At 41.9% G+C, this 22,565-nt stretch overlaps 1 protein-coding gene and 1 long non-coding RNA gene across 2 annotated transcripts in view; both read right to left on the reverse strand.

The window, feature by feature from the left end:
* The window catches only part of LOC115462049 (zinc finger protein 431-like), a 116,244-nt gene extending 102,202 nt beyond the window's left edge, over nucleotides 1-14,042 (reverse strand). The window contains exons 1-3 of the mRNA XM_030192097.1: nucleotides 14,023-14,042; nucleotides 13,649-13,762; nucleotides 7,289-7,437 (exon numbers count right to left, since the gene is read on the reverse strand). Coding sequence (XP_030047957.1) covers nucleotides 7,289-7,437; nucleotides 13,649-13,762; nucleotides 14,023-14,029 — 270 coding nt within the window. The 5' untranslated portion in view covers nucleotides 14,030-14,042. The remainder of the gene's footprint in view (nucleotides 1-7,288; nucleotides 7,438-13,648; nucleotides 13,763-14,022) is intronic.
* LOC115463659 lies at nucleotides 10,997-11,907 on the reverse strand. The gene is made up of 3 exons (XR_003941052.1): nucleotides 11,894-11,907; nucleotides 11,569-11,574; nucleotides 10,997-11,073 (listed from the first exon to the last, which is right to left on the reverse strand). It is a non-coding gene; the product is annotated as an uncharacterized LOC115463659 (long non-coding RNA).
* Nucleotides 14,043-22,565: the final 8,523 nt, after the last annotated feature.

Here is a 22,565-nt window from a genome sequence, read left to right on the forward strand (position 1 = left end):
TGATCACCCACTCCAGAGCAGAGGAAGTCAGGTTACAGTATACTAACCTCGTCCCACCCCTGTCTCGGGGATGGGAGGAAAAGAAACTAAATTTTGGATTTTGGCTGATTAGAAAGAAGCAAACTCCAATTTCTGATGCAAAAATAGGTTTATTTAACTACTAGGTAATCAGAAGTGCCACCCTTGTAAATTTCTGATGCACTTTCTATTGAGATGTTACAATGTGTTCATCTAAATAGGATAAGACTCAGTTAACTTTTGATTTCTTTGTTTTCAAAACAGATTAAATCATTTTTAAACAAGACAGAAAACTATCAGATAAGTATATTCTTATATCTCTATTTCTCTAAATTAACCATTTAACCTTGTCTAATGTATTTCCATTTGGTTAACATTAGAATTTGATGCTTTGTATTTTAATCTTTCTCTCCAGGTTCCTTCCAGAACAGGAATTCACGGGTAAGTATGTAAATGTTTTTCCTTTAAATTCTCAAATTTATTTAAAATTACTCTTTTCACGGTCACTTAGCTGCTTGTCAATTTAGGCGGGGCGATGACTTTCTTGCGTCGGGGCCCATATCTTCTGTTTCCAGGATCTCAGCAGTTTTCCTCTCCTCCTCTGAAGTCTTCTTCCTAAACCTTTCACTTTAACAAAAGTAATTGGGAGCAAAACCCTTCTCTTCCTAACAGTTCTCCGCAACCTCAGTGGGACTTAAAACAGGTCTCAAATACTGTGGGCAGCTTTTCTAATTAAAATAAAATTAAATAAAAACTCCCTTCTAAGCACCTGTGCTGTACTGAAACACCCTAACCTGTAGCGCTGCACTGCTTTGCTGGTCACTCTCTCCACTCTAGGTTCTTTTCTCATTCAGGCAATGAACATTCTATTTCACTCTCTCTTGGTACATTGGATATCATATATCCTAATGAACCATTTTACCCCATTTCAAATTTAAAATGAATGTTTTTCTCCCTACTCACAATCAGCCTTATTCAATTTCCCCCTTCTGCTCACTCCAACAACCCAATCCCCCTTTGGCTTTTATTCTCTGTAAATCTTCAATTCCCTTTACTTCTTCTCAAACAGACTCCTCCTGCACTTTCCTTTATCATCACACTTTTTTACCTTGCTCACTCTCACACCTCAGTTCTGAAAATCCTATTTTACCCTCAATTTATTCACAGTTCTTCACCACACTCAGAGCCCATTCAGACATCAACCTTCCTCATCAAAGCAGCAGGCTCCTCTCAACTGCCACAACCCCCCTGTTTCCTAGGAAACCCCTCTTAAAATTCCAAGTTACTTTGCTGACCAGTGGAATGTTCACCAGCACAAGTAAATCCCCATTTTACTACTGTTTTTCCCATAAACTATAATAGGAAATGATTAAACATTAAAATTTAAACCCAGCCTTATCACCAAAATGACCCAAATTTACAATTTCTATCCACCCCATGCTACCCAATTTATTTATTTTTCTTAACCCTATGTTAATTCGCCCACGCTGAAAACTAATATTGTCCCCAATATTATCTCTAACATCCCAACATTCCAACTCATGCACCACCAACCCTACTTCCAACCTTCATGCTTAACAACTTAATCACTCCATCCATTCTGTACCTTCCTCCTCCCAGTAAACATACCCAATTGCATATATTTAGTACATTTCACACCCTACTTCATTTCTTGACAGACACCCAGGCCTGTAACAGGTGAATTACAAATCATCCCACCAATCATCTCTTCACACTTAGCCCATTTTTTCATGAGGGACTTAAATTTTGACATATCTTTCCTAACTTTTCTATACAGTAAACATCCTTTAACATCAGAACCAAACAGTAATCACAATTTTTACCCCAGTCAGCATCCCAATGATCTAGGATGCGTATGGATGAAGAGAATAAAATTTTGATCAAGTATCCATCAAAATTCTTTCCAATCATCCTCCCTCATCCACCAGCTTAGCTCTCCCTTCCGGGATACGAAGTAGCCAACTTCTATGTACCCAAATTTTTCATGTACTTTACATCATACTTCACTCTAAAATAACATTTTCTTTGAGGAAACAGATTACAGGTTCTACCACATCAACGTTATATCTTTTTATCAAATTCCTATGTACCATCTTTACTTCATTTACTTCATTCCTTATTCTTATCACCTGAGAGTGACACCTAAAATTTCTATTTACTCATAGGGTCGTTCTTCCCACAGGTCATGCCATTTGTGTCTCCCGGAGAACCTCCGTCTCCTAGGTAACACCCAGTCCCCCACTTGGAGTGCACAAGACATCTGTGAGGAACCTCAACCAACATCCTCTCTTGTGTCTGGGGAAGATACGTAAACTCCAGTTGACTTGCCCTTTGATTAGGGACGATTCAACCACTGGACCCTGTCTGGTCCCACTGACAAGACGATCAGAATGAGTAAGATCCCCTGTCCCAGCATTCTTTTTCAGCTCTTCAGCCTCAGCCTCTGTGTATACCAAATCTAAAACATCCTCTTTTCCCGGAGCTTCATCAGAACGTGTCCCAACCAGAAGTGAGCCATTAAAGTCTCTAAGATTTAGTTTTGCAGTTTCTTTTAGGTCATCTTCTTTTCCTAGTTTTTGTGCTTCAAGTTTCCGGCGACTCTGTGCCAACACCTGCTGCCGGACCTGATCCTCTCTCTCACGTTCCAGAACATACTGCCGCAGCCAGTCCCTATCACTCTGGGAACTTTCAGGGGTGTTGTTTCCTTCGTCCTCATCCAATTCTTTGGTCATGCCACCGAATGTAGAAGGAACTTGCTCAGATGGAGCAACCGGTTTCTCAATTTCCTTTGGCGTAGAATTATCCAGCCTTTTCTGCCTCTCTTCCTCTCCATATCCAGTACCTGGAATACTTGTTGGCCTCTCCTCTTTCTCACGTCTTCCAGACTGCAGCATTCCCTTCTTTCTCTTTTCCAGCACAGCTACAACCACCTCTGGTTCACTCTTCTCACTAATTTTTCTGGAGGCAGATACAAAAAAAACTTCCGACTCTCTCCTAACTTGTTGGCCTTTCTCTCCCAATATCCTCTTCGACATGACCGGTTTTATTTGGCCCACGCTCCCCTGCAGCTTCAATAAACCTTCAGGTTCTCTAGAACTGGCCACATGTCTCGGAGAAATCTTTGTTAGCACCCCAGCAGTCCTCACAGGCTCAAAAGTGAAGCATGAAAAATCTTTAAAAAGACCTTTTAGGTGTTGTAAAATATTCATCCCGATAATTCCTGATGTAGAGACATTCTCCACTTGTCCCTCACGGAAATTATCCTTGACTATAAAGAAACAGCGCTTGGGAATCACCTGTCCCAGACACTGCACATCCACTACAGTGTATCCCAGCACTGGGATCTTGGTGCCATTCACCGCTACCAAAGTCAATCGGCTGGCATCTTTCAAGCAGTCGGCATTCTCAAAAGTTTTATAAAAGAAGCTGGCCAGCAGAGTCGACACATTAGAGCCTGTATCAACCGTACATAGGGTTTCGACCCCATCTATCTTCACCTTCAACATTGGGATCCGCCCAATTGCATTCTCCCCAAGTAGTTTCTCCTCCTGTGATTCTTTCTGGCTCATGGGTTTCTGTAAACGAATCACTGTTTTTGTATCATTCCCACTAGAAGGTCCTGCCACCTCCGCTCTTGGGTCACCATTCTTCGGACCGTTTCCACTAGCCCTTAGGTCTTCTGGTTCCCTTTTATCACCTCCAGCATAAGCACGAGTCACTCGCTCACTTTGGCAGTTCCGGGCTATGTGACCCGGCTCCTGGCATCTGAAGCATATCACTTCTCCCGTAGGAGTTCTGGCATTGTTCCGGTTCGGGTTATATCCTGGATTGTAACCTCCCCGAGAGCTAGGATATCTTGCACTGCTTCTTTCTCTCCGTTGTCTCTCCCATTCCTCTTCCTGCCTCTCGCACATCCACGTGAACATGCTGGTGATTTGCTGTAGCATCGCTACTGTAGCCGTCTCTTCGGGCCATCCAGCTCTTCCATAATCCCCTGCATCTTCCCGGGGTCTCTGTAGAACTCTCTTGGGAGACTCCCAGTGAGCCAAACCCCGCTCTTCTCCTGCCCAACGAATAGCCGCTTGCATTAACTCTGCAAAGGATAAGCCAGGATTATCTTCATTCCTTTTTGAGACCTCTCTCCTCAGGACTTCATCACGCAGCCCGATGATGAACTGCTCCTTGAGGGTCTCATCCGGATCCCCGACCCTTCTCCGGTCCCTTTTCATTATTGCTTCCAACATTCCTTGCAGCTTGTAGGCAAATACCCTGATGGATTCCCTTTCGCCTTGCCTGATGTTGTAAAATTCCTGTATCCTCAGGCCCAAAGCCACAGTATCACCGTATACCTGCTTCAGTAGATTAAAGATTTCATCAACGGAGCAGTCCCTCGGCAGGGAATACTTGATGGTGTCCAGGGCTATACCTCTCAGATGATCCCTCACCACTTCAACCTGGTCATCCACTGGGACCCTTAAAATACTCAATCCCGACTTCATTTTCTCTATCCAGTCTTCAACTCTCAGGTCCTCTCGGGAACCCGTGAAAATCTGGCATGGTTCTATCCTGCGGGATCACTACAGTGTGGGTTATGATTTGTGGTACTCGACTTCCCATTGCTGCTTCTCCTTCCATCTTCTTCTTCTTCAGGAAGACTGGCTGAACCCCAGAAACAAAAATCCTTCGGAAGACACAAATACAAACTCTGGAACCCTCAAAATAAATCACCAGTGAATTTATACTTTATTAAATCAGCGGACTTTATCAGTCAATTTCCTTCAAAAGGAATTCAGGAACCTGTAATAAACCTCCTAAATCAAAGGTTAGCTGTAATTCTGTCACATTTTGCCCCTTTTTGTTCCCCCAAACCAGGCAAAATCCTGCCGACTACACCAATTGTAAACCCCTCCCCCTTCTCTGAAGAGCTTGGTCTTCAGCTAATAGGTGACACAGACCTCCCTTTACCTGTAGTCGTGCCAAAGGAATGATCACCCACCAGAGCAGAGGAAGTCAGGTTACAGTATACTAACCTCGTCCCACCCCTGTCTCGGGGATGGGAGGAAAAGAAACTAAATTTTGGATTTTGGCTGATTAGAAAGAAGCAAACTCCAATTTCTGATGCAAAAATTGGTTTATTTAACTACTAGGTAATCAGAAGAAGTGCCACCCTTGTAAATTTCTGATGCACTTTCTATTGAGATGTTACAATGTGTTCATCTAAATAGGATAAGACTCAGTTAACTTTTGATTTCTTTGTTTTCAAAACAGATTAAATCATTTTTAAACAAGACAGAAAACTATCAGATAAGTATATTCTTATATCTCTATTTCTCTAAATTAACCATTTAACCTTGTCTAATGTATTTCCATTTGGTTAACATTAGAATTTGATGCTTTGTGTTTTAATCTTTCTCTCCAGGTTCCTTCCAGAACAGGAATTCACGGGTAAGTATGTAAATGTTTTTCCTTTAAATTCTCAAATTTATTTAAAATTACTCTTTTCACGGTCACTTAGCTGCTTGTCAATTTAGGCGGGGCGATGACTTTCTTGCGTCGGGGCCCATATCTTCTGTTTCCAGGATCTCAGCAGTTTTCCTCTCCTCCTCTGAAGTCTTCTTCCTAAACCTTTCACTTTAACAAAAGTAATTGGGAGCAAAACCCTTCTCTTCCTAACAGTTCTCCGCAACCTCAATGGGACTTAAAACAGGTCTCAAATACTGTGGGCAGCTTTTCTAATTAAAATAAAATTAAATAAAAACTCCCTTCTAAGCACCTGTGCTGTACTGAAACACCCTAACCTGTAGCGCTGCACTGCTTTGCTGGTCACTCTCTCCACTCTAGGTTCTTTTCTCATTCAGGCAATGAACATTCTATTTCACTCTCTCTTGGTACATTGGATATCATATATCCTAAATGAACCATTTTACCCCATTTCAAATTTAAAATGAATGTTTTTCTCCCTACTCACAATCAGCCTTATTCAATTTCCCCCTTCTGCTCACTCCAACAACCCAATCCCCCTTTGGCTTTTATTCTCTGTAAATCTTCAATTCCCTTTACTTCTTCTCAAACAGACTCCCCCTGCACTTTCCTTTATCATCACACTTTTACCTTGCTCACTCTCACACCTCAGTTCTGAAAATCCTATTTTACCCTCAATTTATTCACAGTTCTTCACCACACTCAGAGCCCATTCAGACATCAACCTTCCTCATCAAAGCAGCAGGCTCCTCTCAACTGCCACAACCCCCCTGTTTCCTAGGAAACCCCTCTTAAAATTCCAAGTTACTTTGCTGACCAGTGGAATGTTCACCAGCACAAGTAAATCCCCATTTTACTACTGTTTTTCCCATAAACTATAATGGGAAATGATTAAACATTAAAATTTAAACCCAGCCTTATCACCAAAATGACCCAAATTTACAATTTCTATCCACCCCTATGCTACCCAATTTATTTATTTTTCTTAACCCTATGTTACATACAGTTGTGGGGAGTGGGTTTTGGGGGGCTCAACAACCAAAGTAAGGGAGCTATGCACCTGTGAGCAATTTCTGAAGTCCCCCTAGGGTGCCCGGTTGGTGTCCTAGCATGTAAGGGGGACCAGTGCACTACGAATGCTCGCTCCTCCCACGACCAAATGGCTTGGATTTGGTCGTTTCTGAGATGGGCATCCTCGGTTTCCATTATCGCTGAAAACCGGGGATGACCATCTCTAAGGACGACCTAAATGTTGAGATTTGGGCGCCCCCGACCGTATTATCGAAACGAAAGATTGACGCCCATTTCAATAATATGGGTTTCCCTGCCCCTTTGCGAGAACGTCCTGTGAGGACGCCCTCAGGAAAACTTCGATTATGCCCCTCCACATGTTTAAGAGGAAATTGAATCAAGCAGAATAAAAATTCAGCAGGAAACAGATTACAACATGGATAGAGAAAGGTCAGACATAGTGAGAGATACAAGGAAGATAATAAAAATTGATAAAGGATGAGCGACAGTAGATGTTGAAAGAAGATGAAGGAAAGACACAAAGAAACATAGAATAATGGTGGGAGAGAATAAGGGAACGGAAGGAAAGGCAACAAAAAGACAAAACTGACAATGAAAGGAGAAAAGTAAAAATAAGAAAAATAGAACAAACACATTATCTACACAACAAAAGTCAGAGGCTGTGATTACAACTCCTTATTCTCACTATTCCTGGTCCAGAGTAGGCATCTTCCTTGTTGGAAAAGTTTTTTATCACCTCATTATTAGCTTCATCACATGCTTCATGTAGTTCCTCACATGTGCCTGTGGTGGTCAGATTTCCTCTTTCCTCAGATTCCTGAGGCTCAGTCTTGAATCCCTCTTGCTTGAATCGGATTAAAATGTCAGGCTTGACATTGTGGGAGCCTATTATAGAAAAAAGACAGTATAATATGTTTTTAAAAAGTTACTACAGAGCCTATAAGTGCCCAGAATTATTCTGCTTCCATAGGCACCTCCACCGGTACAGAGCCAAAAAAAAAAAAAAAGAAAAAGAAAAAACAGGGGCGCTGCTGTACTGATCATCATCAGAAATGTATTGTAGAAATACCCTGATACCCTGAGGCCCCACCTAGAGTATTGTGTTCAGTTTTGGAGGTCGTATCTTGCTAAGAATGTAAAAAGAATTGACGCGGTACAAAGAAAAGCTACGAGAATGGTATGGGATTTGCGTTACAAGACATATGAGGAGAGACTTGCTGACCTGAACATGTATACTCTGGAGGAAAGGAGAAACAGGGGTGATATGATACAGACGTTCAAATATTTGAAAGGTATTAATCCGCAAACGAACCTTTTCCGGAGATGCGAAGGCGGTAGAACGAGAGGACATGAAATGAGATTGAAGGGGGGCAGACTCAAGAAAAATGTCAGGAAGTATTTTTTCACGGAGAGAGTAGTGGATGCTTGGAATGCCCTCCTGCGGGAGGTGGTGAAAATGAAAACGGTAACGGAATTCAAACATGCGTGGGATAAACATAAAGGAATCCTGTTCAGAAGAAATGGATCTAAGGAGCTTAGCCGAGATTGGGTGGCAGAGCCGGTGGCGGGAGGCAGGGATGGTGCTGGGCAGACTTATACGGTCTGTGCCAGAGCCAGTGGTGGGAGGCGGGACTGGTGGTTGGGAGGCGGGGATAGTGCTGGGCAGACTTATACGGTCTGTGCCCTGAAAAGGACAGGTACAAATCAAGGTAAGGTATGCACAAAAAGTAGCACATATGAGTTTATCTTGTTGGGCAGACTGGATGGACCATGCAGGTCTTTTTCTGCCGTCATCTACTATGTTACTATTTAGTACTGTGGTGGGCAGCAACTTTCTCAAGAGCTACAAAAAGCTATGTTATGGATACTGCTACTGCATAAACATCATGGAAAGTTTTATCATCAGGAGTTTTTTTGACAGACTGTTCTCCATTTCGTTTCTGTAGATCAGAAATCACCAGCAACTGGAAACTGCTAAATCATTATAGGGTAGTTATTCCGCCTTTGGCAGTCAGCGATGTTTAAACCACTTACAGCCATGGACTGAATTAACCCCAGATCGTCAATCCCAGGCTATGCCAAGGCTCCAGCATTGAATATACAGATAAATACAATCACCCAGAAGTCAATCAGGCACCGGTCAATTTTCAAACCAGCATCCAGTGAGCTCAGCACATCAAGTCAAGAAAGCCTTTTTGCTACCCATGTACTTAGCCAGTTATTGAACTGAATATCAGCGATAAACTGTAAAGTGCTGACTCTGCCCAAGATTCACCCCCAGACCAACCTCACACTATCCAGTTGATACACTGGCAGTCAGAGGGGATATTCAGTGGCAATATCCAGTTAAGAGGCCCTTTCACTAAGCAGTGGTAAGCTCACCGTGAGCTTATCGCACACCAATCTGGAGCTACAGCCGACCCAATGCAGGCGCCGGTGGTAGCTCCACCCCCAGCCCAAGGCATTTCCAGCATTAGCGCTACCCATCTACCACCAAGTTAGCATGGTAGCTCTTACCGCCACCTCAATGGGTGCCACTGAAAATCTGGGTCTGGACCAGTTTAGTAAATAAGTCCCACTGAATATCGACCCTCAATGTCTAAGTTTCCAAATGGGCATGTCTGCTCTCCTCTCTTTATTTTGCAAGGTTTGGCCTATGCCCAGTTTGGATTTGGCTGCTGACTGTCCTGCTCTTGTGTTTTTGTGACTCCCAGGGCTCTGGCTGCTGTTTCTGAACCCTGATCCCAGTGGTGCTGGCAGGAACAAGAAACTGGGAAAATCAAGACACACCACCTCCGCACTACCTGGGCAGTGGTAGAGTGGTTCAGGATGAAGGTAAGGAGGAGCTATGAGTTACCCAGTTACCAGTGATATTCAATCCACTAACCAGTCAACTATCTGAATAAAGTTAAGACAGCACAAAGGCTGTCCTAATTTTATCTGTGTAGTTATCCATGTGTTAACATGAATATTGTCAGCACCCGTATAAGTGCCAGTGGCTGCTTTATACTCAGATATTCAGTGCTGGCTTCCTGGTGCTCAATATCTGGGAATAAACAACTTGCAGCAGCCAGAGAATACAAAAATGCCGGACCATCATGGGCTGAATATTAACCCTGATTTGTTTTGCATCTTTTACATAAGGGTGAGGGAGGCTGGTGACATAAGGAAGGAGGAAGAGTAAGAGGGAGACTGTCAATATGTGATTGGCATGTACTGCTTGGTAGTACTGCAGCCTCATGACTGCTGTTTTGGATCCAGAGAGGCCCCTGCTGAAGGTCGGTAAATACCACAGACCTAAGTGTGTACAATTCTTATTTTGGACATATTTAGGATCCAGTGAAATAATGGAAAGTGAACTTTCCCATGAAAAGAGACAATTCTTGGACTAGGGTAATGTATACCTGGAGTTATCTCCTGACAGAAGCAGTGGCAACCAAAACAATGACTACATTGGTTCTCACCTGCTGACTTGGCCAACCTTCTCTTTGTTTCTTTGTTTTTGGTCTTTTCTTTCTTTATCGTCTTTGATTTTTTTTTGTTCTGGGAATACCTATTTATTATTTTATGTTTTTAGGGTCCTTTCTGCCCCATCTGTTAGATGCTATACTGCCCTGACATTGTTGTGATGAAGCTCCTGAAGCAGGCATTACGCTGAAACATGTTGGACACTTAATTCATGGTGAGAATAATTACAACAAACTGACAGTGGACAGAGATTTTGTCTTATGACATCACTTTTCTTGTTTTTGACAGCCATCTTCATTGTAAGGATTTTAACATTTTAAATGTTTTTATATACATATTTGTTGTGATTAAAAACTTTTCTAATGCAGCTGAGAACCAGGGGAGCCTGGGTCAAATCCCATTGCAGCTGCTTGTAATCTTGGGCAACTCACTGAACCCTCCATTACCTCAGGTACAAACTTAAGATTGTGAGCCCTCTAGGGACAGGAAAATACCTACTGTGCCTTAATGTACACAGCTTCAATAGCTTTGGGGCGGTATATAAACAATTAAAGTAAAATAAATAAATTTAAGAATCCCTCTTCTGATCACTCGGTGTAGTGTAAATATTTTTCTCACTTTTTGCATTTTTACCCTTGTTTTGTCATTTCTCATTCTTAGACCTCTTTTCAAATACTTCCTGATTCACTTCACTTCCCTCACCTTTTACTAATTACTCTTCTTTATCATCATTAAAGTTCTTCATCTGAAATTTTTCCTGCCCAATTTGTCACTTTGTAGCATAATATGAGTTCTGTACTTAGAACTTAATGTGTAGCATGATATGAGTTTAATTGTCAGAGTTATTAATTTTGCTGGAATCCGACACAAATGTATGTATATAAAATATATAGTTGCAAAGATTTCATGGAGCAGTATCAGATAAACTGGTCTGACTTTCACCTTCCCCCTGGAGACCACTAGGTGGATACTTACAGTCAATCACCACATTTCCAAAGAACAAAAGTCTGCATATTGAGAGCAATCAAAAAGATTGGATGAAACTCACAATGACTCAGCGATTGAAAAGCCCATCTGTCAGGATGGCTGGACATACGCTGGACATACTTAAAATTAATATAGAGTAATATTAAACCAGCTTCTGACCTCTGAGAACTCACCCCTCCCTCAGGAATCACTGAGGATGGCAAAATGGACCAAATGGTGCTCAGAGTAGCCCTTTTGTTTCTCAATTACTCCTGATTAACATACCTTTTGACCAGAGCTAAGAACAAAGGAAGCCAGACATAGAGGCTCCATCACTAGGGACTTCAAAGAGGTACAACCTGTGAAAATGTTCACCTTCCTGACTTCAGAAAGTAAACTGGAATTTGGCTGGGAAGGAAGATATGTTTTTTTATCTTTCTGTCCTTGAGGTATAAAACAGAGCACATGCTCAGGGCACTGCATCTCTCTCTGTCTTTCTCTGTGCAGCAGAGCACAGAGCTCTGCTTGCACTTCTCTCTCTTTCTTTCCCTCTGCCCACCACCATCTTGAGCCCCAGAGCACAGGGCTCTGGGGGCTGGCAGCTTCTCTCTCTCTTCCTTTCTCTCTGCATAGATATATACCTCTTGCAGCACAACCCCAAGGCTTCTCTCTTCCTCTGAACAAACACCCTATCCTTTCTTTCTCTCTCTAAACACACACCCAGAGACAGCCTGTACCAGTTATCTGTACTAAGTGCTGTGAGCCTATATATAGATGCAAATATAATATACTTTATATAACCAAACTCGTGTGGATTGTGTATTCTTTGGGAACCCACTGCCTCTATGAATTCGCTGCCTCTGTGAACTGGACCCGGGGACCAACCCTAGACAACGATTGCTGACACCATCTACCCACCTAATCTCACAAAAGAAGCCCATCTATGCCAGACTCTGTTAATCCTGTCAAATATGGATGTGTATCTACCAGCAGATGTCCAGACAGAAAGTCTTATGATGTCATTAAAACATGTGACCAGTTACCATGCTCCATCTCAAAACTAGATGGAACTAGTTTTCAGCTATCTCTGAGCTTTCATTGGATCAAATACACCCCACCAGACTTCAGCCTATGGTCCAACAAGAAATTAAAAAACCCTGGAACACTCTCTGCCTCTCTCTTTCCTCTCTGCTGCTTCCTGATCTGCACCTCTATGGACCTTCACTGAATCCCTGGGCCTTGCTGGACTTCACACACATCCAAGATAAGACTCTCTCCAAGCTCCAGCAACAATGCTGCAACAAAAAGACTTCCTTTCCAGCAAGGACTTCCTTCATCACTCCAACCAGCAGCCTCCATCAAAGTGACATACTATTAATCCAGCCTAATTTAGAATTCAGACTTTCGAATCTTGTAGCACATTTCCCTTATGTAAGATCCCTAAAAACTGACTCTTTTTAACATTATTGCATTACCTGTATTGTAAATAAACATTTTAAAGTTAAATATCTATGTTATGAGCACATGTCCTTAAACATTACAGTGAAGGTTAATGTAATTCCCCACATATATCCTTTCATTCCCCCTTTTCCTTTTTTACATCTTATTATTTTTACAACTTCACTTCATTCAATCTATCATTGTTCACTACCTCTCCTTTCTCATGCGTTCTTGACTATTGAGGATAATACTGGGACATTCTCTTTATTTTTGTTACATTTGTACCCCGCGCTTTCCCACTCATGGCAGGCTCAATGCGGCTTACATATTGTATACAGGTACTTATTTGTACCTGGGGCAATGGAGGGTTAAGTGACTTGCCCAGAGTCACAAGGAGCTGCCTGTGCCTGCAGTGGGAATTGAACCCAGTTCCCCAGGACCAAAGTCCACCACGCTAACCACTAGGCCACACCTCCACTAATCTTTCTTAAATGGATTTCTGACCTTCTCATACTCTTGGGCACACATCAAAGAACCAATATACTGAAGTGCATTTAAGCTAATGGAAGAAGTAATGTGCATTAAGCATGTGAACACATAATACAATTAATGTAATTTAGCAAACTAGTCTGGGTCAGTTTTCTTTAACTTTAATGCAGACAAAGTGGATTAATACAAAATGTAGGGGGTCTTATTAAGATGCGGTAGCATTTTTACTACAAATCAGCTGGCGCTAAATGCTGTTATGGGTGTTTCAGCGTTTAGCACCAGCTGATTTGTAGCATGAGCTAAGCACGCTATCGCACCTTAGTAAAAGACCCCCATAATGAGCTGCATAACATGCAGAATCATGCAAATCAGTCTGCATTACTGTAAACAGCATGATGTATCCTGAGCTGCACTAATCCAATATAAAAACTGCATGTCTAAGTCCAACTGCACCACGTTCATCAGTCTAGTTCCTCCACAGCAAAGGCGAAGCATCTCTACTCCCAACAGCCCTTTCATAAATACAGATTTTTCAAAAACCATGACACTGTAGGATGAAGGGTTTCCCAGGCTTGATTCCACCCACCTCCATCAGGTGCCTCCTCCATCTAAACTAGGGAAATAGATAGTGGGAGGAGGAGAGAGGATGACGACCTCTTATCCCACCAGCTTTGAATTCCTAAATAATCCTGGCTGACCTTAGTAAGATGTAGAGGATGAACTTTCTACTTACTTGTTACAGAAGGGTGAAATTGTTCAGATGTCTCCCATTCAGGATTATCCATGAATAGCAGATCTTCCTCTTGTTTAATGCTCATTGAGAATACAGAGGTTACAACTGGAAGGCCTATGATGAGAAAAAAATGTCTACAAGGATTCACCAAGGATCTAAATTAGTTAATGCATTTTAAGTCTCTAAACCCCCATTTAATAAACTGCGCTAGCAACTGGTGGTGTGCTAATGCTGACACAGCCAATTCACTTTGAATGAGCTGTGTTGCGTTGCTGCGTGACTTAGTAAACAGGGGGGGGGTACAAGTTTGATGTCAATGACCCATCTTCTGTATCTGAAAATGCAGTCCTTTAAATCCAAAACATTTTACTTACTCTTCATAGGATCACTCAGGTTTTCTTTTTCCTTCCATTCAAATTTTTCAGCTTCCTTTTTAATCTTGAATATGACATCAGGATTAACAATTGAATAACCTATTAATAAAAAGTAGAAAAGTGCCATTTAAATGTATATATATATAACCTCTGGGGAGGATACATCTGTTTCCTGATCTGAAGAAACAGTGTGCAAGTGTGTACTTGGAGGTGTGTTTATATGTATGTATCTTAGGGTGTCTGTATTAGCCTGACAATGCTTGGAGAGAAGAGAACGTGTCCTGTCACTTGATTTATATTAAACGTTGGGGGGTTTCTGGTACAGTCGTTTCTATTCATAAACCTCACAGGTGAACATTTTGCAGGTGTCAAACTTCTCTGCGATAACTGGTTACCATCTGAAGAGGTTAAACATTCTACAGCATAGTTGACCCTAGTGTGCAGCTGACAATTCTTGACCCTTACACAGAAGCTGTAGTTCTCAGCAAGAAATCTGAAAGTTAAATTCTCCCGCTGATCTTCTGTACCAATTTTTAGTTGTATTGAAAGAGAGACAGACAGTAGCTAGTTTTGTATGAAGCCTCCAGTTTAAGGTAAACATTTTATCTTACAACACAGAGCAGCCTCTTTTGCATCAGAAGCCAGGTCTCAATTTTAGGTGCCCATGGGACCTGCTGCCTGGGTTTTTTCCAGCTCTGATAAAATAATATCACCCATTCTATAATGTGCCTGTGTTGGAGATGACAGAGAAAGCAATTTTTACCTTGTGAGATGAGGATGTCATGAATCTCCTTGACGACTTTCTTGTACAGCTCTTTCTGCCATTCTCCCAGACTGTCCCATTCCACTTCCAAGAAATAAGCAGCAACATCCTCGAATATGACCAATGCCTGGAACTGCAGATAGGACACCCTCAACCACAGTTTCATTATCATGTTTGTAAAACTTACTTTGTTATATGTGACCATCTCTGGGAAAAGGTGACTAAAGTCACCAGGAAAAAAAATAAGGTTTTAATAAATTCTGTTAGAGGAAACAATATGTAATACAACAGTCCGAACCCCACCTTTTTAATATGAAAAGAAACAAGTTACAGAAGTTAAAACTTGTGAAGTCTGCAGAGTGCTTATGGACCCATGACATTAAAAAAAAAATTGGCCATTCTCAACATTCTGGATCCACTACTGGATGAGATGTCCAGTACATTTTATTATAAAAAAAAGAGCTTTGATCCCTTAAATCTCCAGTATTCTGACAGACTTCCTGGTCTTTAAGGAAACAGGAAATCTCTCATGTTAGCTGATTTAGCATTTGGAAGAAGAGAGGCTGGTGGGTTGTTGTCTGAAGACAAAAAAGTGAACAGTGTGTGTGTGGTTGCTATTGCCATGTTGTAATCTGTTTTGAAAGGAAAGAAATAGCAGAGTAAGGGGCATGAGTAGTTCTTTACATCAATAATAATATCAAAGTGGCTGAAATGCAGAGGGAATGATAAAGGAGGAGGTGTTGTTGGCTATCTATAACACCATCATGTAATTCACCACCATGTAACACAAACCCTCTGTAAACCTAATGTATATTCACTTCTATTTCCAGTACCCATGATGTATTTTAAGCTACATTGAGCCTGCAAATAGGTGGGATAATGTGGGATACAAATGCAATAAAAAAATAAATAAATAAATAAACAAAACAAACCTCAGATGGAAGAACTGGACAGAGATCTAGCCAAAAACACACAGTAGAAGAGAATGAAGGGGGACAAATTGGTTGGAGATTTTAACCTGCTGGATGTGAGCTGCAGTATTTTTCATTGTTAATGCAGTCAAGAGCACTGCACATACCTGGCCAGCAGGTTAAAGTCTTCTACCAACAACCATTAAATTACTGCTCCACTCTAAATCAAACAAGGAGTAGGGATGTCTGGAAAAGGTGCACAAAGAAACGTTTTCCTTTCGGGGTGTACAGAAGGAGAGAGAAGAATTTCTTACCTGATTAGAAACGAGAGCAGACATTTCCTATCTGTTTATTGTGTAGCTGCTGGGATGAATTCAGGCCAAAGACTTCTCTGTAAAAGATAAATAAGACAGAAAGAGGCTGAGCTCATTCCTGAAGACCTCAGATAAATTCCCTCCTTTCGGTCTGAAGATCTGGGACTGGGGCTTACAAAGATTTCCAATCACAAGAAACAGACATTTTCAGCTTTGTTATGAATCTTTGCCACTCTCTGCAGCTCTGCAAGCAAACACTAAAGCAAGAGAAAGCAGCAGAGCATGCCCAGTGCTTTTCACCCTCCCACTCCTGGGGTATCCAACCTCCTTAAGGTGGATTTATAGACGGAGCAGTCCATTACAGGACAAAGGATCAGGGGAATTGATTTAGGGAGCATAATTAACAACGTGGGGTACTATTGAGATGTTATTTTACTTCTAACCTATGCTATTGTAGCAAAGGTCTAATTTTATGCAATGAGACCTAGATACTAATAACTGGGGTTAACAGTAAAATGAGGAAAAAAACCCACAGATGAAATCCACACACCTTCCACAAGGAAAATCAGAAAATAAAGCAAAGGTGGAAGTGGGACTGTACCAAATAACCAAGGCAAACCACAGATAAAGGGTATCCTACTATTTGCCAATAGTTAACCTGACCCAAAGAAAAGATCCTACATGGGCCGTGTTTCGGCTGAAAAGCCTTCCTCAAGGGTCTACAACTTAAAAATAGATAGATAGATAGATAGATAGATAGATAGATTTATTCCTTTATTTCTTTTTATAAGTTTTTATGTTGTAGACACACACACACAGAAACAAGGATAACCTTATAAATGACCATAACGTATAATTGTTAAGAATGTTGACAAACAAATAGTCTAAAGCACATACCACCTGCTAATCTGCTGTAAACCTCAGATGGAGGAACTGGACAGAGATCTAGCCAAAAACACACAGTAGAAGAGAATGAAGGGGGACAAATTGGTTGGAGATTTTAACCTGCTGGATGTGAATTGTAGTATTTTTCATTAATGCAATCAAGAGCACTGCACATACCTGGCCAGCAGGCATAGGCGTAGTTTGACTGTTTCATTTGGGGGAGAGGGGGAAGGATGGGGCGGAGCATATTAGCATATATACATATGCAAATGAATATGCTAATATGGAGGAAGGAAGGGAAAAAGAGCTGGCTTTTTTTGGGAATAACCATAATGAATATGTATGAGATATCAAGCCAGCTCTTTCTCTTTGTTCCCATCCCCATACAATGTCTAGCACCCCCCCATCATTTTCTTACCTCCCCATTTCCAGCATCTCCCCTGTCTTCTTACTCACACTCACCCTATGTCCAGCATCTTCCGATATCCCTTTTTCCCTCCCAGCATTGTCCCTGTATGCCCTTATCCCCTCTCTGTCCAGCATTGTCCCTTTGTGTCCCTGTCTCTATGCTCCCTCAATGACCAGAATCTCGCTTCTCTGTCTCCCTGACACTCTCTTTTCTCTTCCCTTCCTCCTACCATCCATTCTCCCTTCTTCCCTCCTACCAGCTAATCCACATCTAACAATCCGTTCTCCCCCCCAATCCATCACCTCTTCCTCTCTGTTCATCATCCCCCCCAAAAAAAAAATATCCAGCACAGCAGACCTGCTGCACCTCTCTCCCTCCATCCTTTAGATCCTCCTCCTGCCCTCCATTCACCCCTACCCACATGGTTCCATCACCTCTCTCCTCCCAAAGGTCCAGTACCTCCATTTTTCTCCTTTTCTCACCTCCCCCCCCCCCCATCCCGGTTCCAGCGTCTCTCCCTTTTCCTTCCTCCTCACTCACTTGCATTGATCGCTGCTGGTAGCGGCACTGCAGCCAGCCAGCAATAACAGCAGTCTGCTTCGGACTTCCCTGCTACATGTCCCGCCTCCTCTGGTACAACTTCCTGTTCCGCATAGGCGGGACGTGTGGCAGGGAAGGCCGAGGCTCCGAGGCAGACTGTTGTAATCACTGCAGCGCCGCTAACAACAGCCCCTGGTACCGAAGTTGAAGCGACGAACGAGCGGCCAGCAGTAGTAAAGGCAGCAAGTAGCAGACAGGCTCTGCGTCCCGCCCGAAAGGAAATGACATCAGAGGAAAGCGGGACGCAGAGAGGGCAGGGAAGCGGAGTCGAGCCTGTTTGCTGCTTGCTGCCTTTACTACTGCCAGCCGCCCATTCGCCGCTGCGGGTCGTCGTTGTTTAGGGGGGCAATGCCCCCCTCGCCCCCCCCCCCCCCAGTCTACACCCATGCCAGCAGGTTTAATTACTGCTCCACTCTAAAACAAACAAGAAAAGAAAAGGGATGTACATTACATCTGGTAATGTAAGCCACATTGAGCCTGCAAATAGGTGGGAAAATGTGGGATACAAATGCAGCAAAATAAATAAATACCAAATCGGTTCAAGTCAATCAACTTCACAGTATCACAAAACATGTAGAACAAATGGACTGTCAAAGTGATGATATCACTACAATTAAAATGCACATAGTGTGTGTAGTGAAATCCAGATAGTGCAAATAAAAGTGTGAGTGATGACCGAAATTGAAATATTCTGTTATGAGTTGAGACTATATTTAATCGTGATGTGCGTGAAAACATGTGGGGATCAAAAGGAAGAAAAAAAAATATTATGTTACTACCTGATGTGGATATTATTGAAGATAAAAGGATATGATGAGCACAGTGTGCTAGAAGCAGCCTCAATAAATCAAATATATCAAAAGCCATAACTTTCTTCCCATTATAAAGAAAGTAAAAGGGAAGCGCACGTGATGCTAATCAAAAATGAAATAAACGGCAAAGATGTGCTGTAATGTGGTAAGGAAGCAGTCGCGCTGCCAAATAAAAGGCACCTCCTCTATAAAACCTATAAAGAAAGAAGATCTAACATAGTTGTAAGCACAGTGGAATATGAGGAAGCAAACCCAAAACATGTATAGCAGTAATATATAAAAACAACAACAGAGGCACCAGGAAAAAAACTGCATATAATAAATATGAAAACTAAGGAGTGCTATATCCAGGATTATAAATGCAAAAAAATGGGCTAGATGAAAAACATAGAATGTGAATGAATCCATAAAAAGCATACAGTGCCTAGCCCATTAATAGTCACAAATGAATAGCGAAGATGAAAAGCAAACCATAATAAAGAAACCTCAACTAAAATACTGCCAAGTTTTGGAAAAACCTGTCAGAGGTCACATAGGTTTCCACAAAAGGAATTGGACCAGAGCTTTTTCTATGCAGATGCTGTTGGCTGTATTCTTTTACTTTTGACATTGGACCTCATTTTTCTTTTAAGCATAGGTATTGCAGTGCATGCTTTGAATCTGTGAATGTATTGTGGAAACTTATGTGACCCCTGATGAAGGTACTTCCGAAACTTGGCCATGTTGGATCCTGTTTCCATTAAAGTTGACATTTGGATAAACTCTTGCTCTGTTTGTCCTTCCTTGGATTGCTGCTGCTGCTGTTTGGTTGTCTGTTCTGCTTCTGCAGTAGACTGTCTCCTGTTTGTTTCTGAAATGCCACAAGTAAAACAAGGAGAACAGCCTAAATATAAAAAGCAGTGTCAAAAGCTCAGCAAAGCATCCAGCAGGTTGGTGTTGAGTCAGTAATGTCAACGCGGGTTTCGTTTTAATATTGGAGAATAAACTTTAATTTTTAAGAAGCACTTTAACTCTTGAGTTTTATGCCATTTTTGGCCATCTTGGGACCCCACCTTTTTGGAGTCTTCCACACTTTTTTTGGCTGGCTGTGTTTTGTGGAAGTACTGTTTTCCCCCATTTTTGATTTGTGAGTGACCTTGAAGACTGACAAAAAGATGAAAGGCATCAAAAAGGGATGGGTACTGGGGAGGGGTATGAGTGGAAAGGAATGGGTCTCTGGGGTTGAGAAAGGGTGCAAAATGGGTTAAAAAGATGGTGAATGAGAGACAATAGTAGATGGGATAGAAGGTAAGAGATAGAAAAATAGCCTAGAGGCAAAGGAGGAAGGAGAAACAGGAATGGAGCTCAGGCTGGTGAGGAGATCAGAAGCAGTGGAGGGTAAGTGAGGGCTGAGAGGCTGAGTACAGAGAATGGAAATGCAGGACTAGGGAGTGGGTAAAAGATGAGATGGAGCGATAGGAGACTAAGGAATGAGAGAGACAGAGGCAGCAATAGGAATGCTGGAGACAGGATAGAGGGAGATGGGAAAAGCTGGTAGATGAAAAGAGGACTAAGGACTAGAGGGCAAGAGAAAGGGTAAAATCAAATGAGCAGATATAAATACAGAGAAAAGTTGGAAACAACATAAAAAGTGTTCTGCCCCCATTTACATGGAATCAGGTTGCTTGTTGTTTATATGCATATATTGAACATTGCTTATAGCCAAGTTTAGTCCCTGTGTCTTTAAATAGGATAGGACTACAAGTCTTTGTCATTTTGTAGTGCTCTTCCTGGGCACATGTCCCAGTTCCTGTATCTTATAGGACTCACCGTATTGGCTAGCTTGATTCTGTAAGGGGAGTTAGCCACACACCCCCTTCCTTCTCTCTCCTTCAAGCAGGGGGAACCTGTCTGCAGCATGCTTCTTCTCAATGATGAACTGTAACCTTGCATGAGCCTTTCAAAACCTTTGTAACATCATCACATTTTCACCAGTTTAAAAGTATTTACAACATCTACTCTCTCCGCTTCGTGCTGAGATCTCCTGGCTCCTTTTTGCATACAGAGCGAACTGGTTAAGGACAGACTCTCCAATCTGCTGGGCAGAAACTCTTGTTCAATACTTCAGAACTGTAAGTCATTTCCTCTGTTTGATTTTGCATTAAAGAAGATTTTGGTTCAAGAGTTCTGAGTCTTCACAGTGATGTTCTATACTCTGGATTAACTGCTAACAGCACTTTTGCATAGACTATAACAAAAAGGAAAGATTAGTGGTAGACAAATGTAGAGAAAGAAAGGAAGAAAGATGAGGAGAGAGAAGGAATAGAAAGACAAACCTAGAAAAGGACAGCACAAAAAGGAAGAAAAACAATGTCCACACAACAAATTTAGAAGAAACAAATAATACTTTTTAAAGATTGATGTGTGTCTGGTTTGGGAAATGTACATCTTTTCTATTTTTGTATTTTGCAAAGTATAGGAGAAAATGTATTTCTGTTTCTCTTTTACTGGCATTGTACTGCATATAGAGTCTGATTTTCTTGGGCGGAGGGGAAGGGCTTCTCCATTTCAGTTTTTGTCTTTATATATTTTTTGGTCCCCTATTTTGTATCAGGTGAGGCTCTGTCCATGTTCTGCCTGTGTGACTGGGGTGAAGGATTGTGCTAGCATGTAGTGTCTGCATAGGAATCTGTAACAATACAGCTTGTTCCAATTTCCCAGTAATCAGTATATTGCTGGGCCCAGTGGCGTACCTAGGTTGGCTGCCACCCGAGGTGGGTCAATGCTACGTCTCCCCAGTGCATCACCCCCCAGTGCATTGCCCCCTCCCCCATCTCAGTGCATCCCCCCCCCCCCCTCATGAAAGACTCCAGAGGAACTTGGAGAGTCAGGGGATAGGAGGTAGTGTCCTACTGTGGATTAAAAACTGGTTAAAAGATAGAAAACAGAGAGTAGGGTTAAATGGTCAGTATTCTCAATGCAGAAGGGTAGATAGCAGGGTTCCCCAGGGGTCTATGCTGGGACTGCTGCTTTTTAACATATTTATAAATGATCTAGAGATGGGAGTAACTAGCGAGGTAATTAAATTTGCTGACGACACTATTTTATTCAATGTTGCAAGGGGATTGTGAAAACTTACAAGAGGACCTTATGAGACTGGGTGACTGGGCATCTAAATGGCAGATAACGTTTAATGTGAGCAAGTGCAAGGTGATGCAGGTGAGAAAAAGGAACCCAAATTATAGCTACCTAAAGCAAGGTTCCACATTAGGAGTCACCGACCAGGAAAGAGATCTAGGCGTCATCATTGATGATATGTTGAAACCCTCTGCTCAGTGTGCAGCGGCAGCTAAGAAAGCAAATAGAATGTTAGATATTATTAGGAAAGGAATGGAAAACAAAAATTAGGACATTATAATGCCTTTGTATTGCTCTATGGTGCGACTGCATCTCGAATATTGCATTCAATTCTGGTCACCGCATCTCAAAAAGATATAGTGGAATTAGAAAAAGTACAGAGAAGGGTACATAAGTACATAAGTACATAAGTAATGCCATACTGGGAAAAGACCAAGGGTCCATCGAGCCCAGCATCCTGTCCACGACAGCGGCCAATCCAGGCCAAGGGCACCTGGCAAGCTTCCCAAACGTACAAACATTCTATACATGTTATTCCTGGAATTTTGGAGTTTTCCAAGTCCGTTTAGTAGCGGTTTATGGACTTGTCCTTTAGGAAACCGTCCAACCCCTTTTTAAACTCTGCTAAGCTAACTGCCTTCACCACTTTCTCCGGCAACGAATTCCAGAGTTTAATTACACGTTGGGTGAAGAAAAATTTTCTCCGATTTGTTTTAAATTTACTACACTGTA

The sequence above is a fragment of the Microcaecilia unicolor genome, chromosome 2 (genome assembly GCF_901765095.1).
Source record: "Microcaecilia unicolor chromosome 2, aMicUni1.1, whole genome shotgun sequence".
NCBI classification, from domain to species: domain Eukaryota; kingdom Metazoa; phylum Chordata; class Amphibia; order Gymnophiona; family Siphonopidae; genus Microcaecilia; species Microcaecilia unicolor.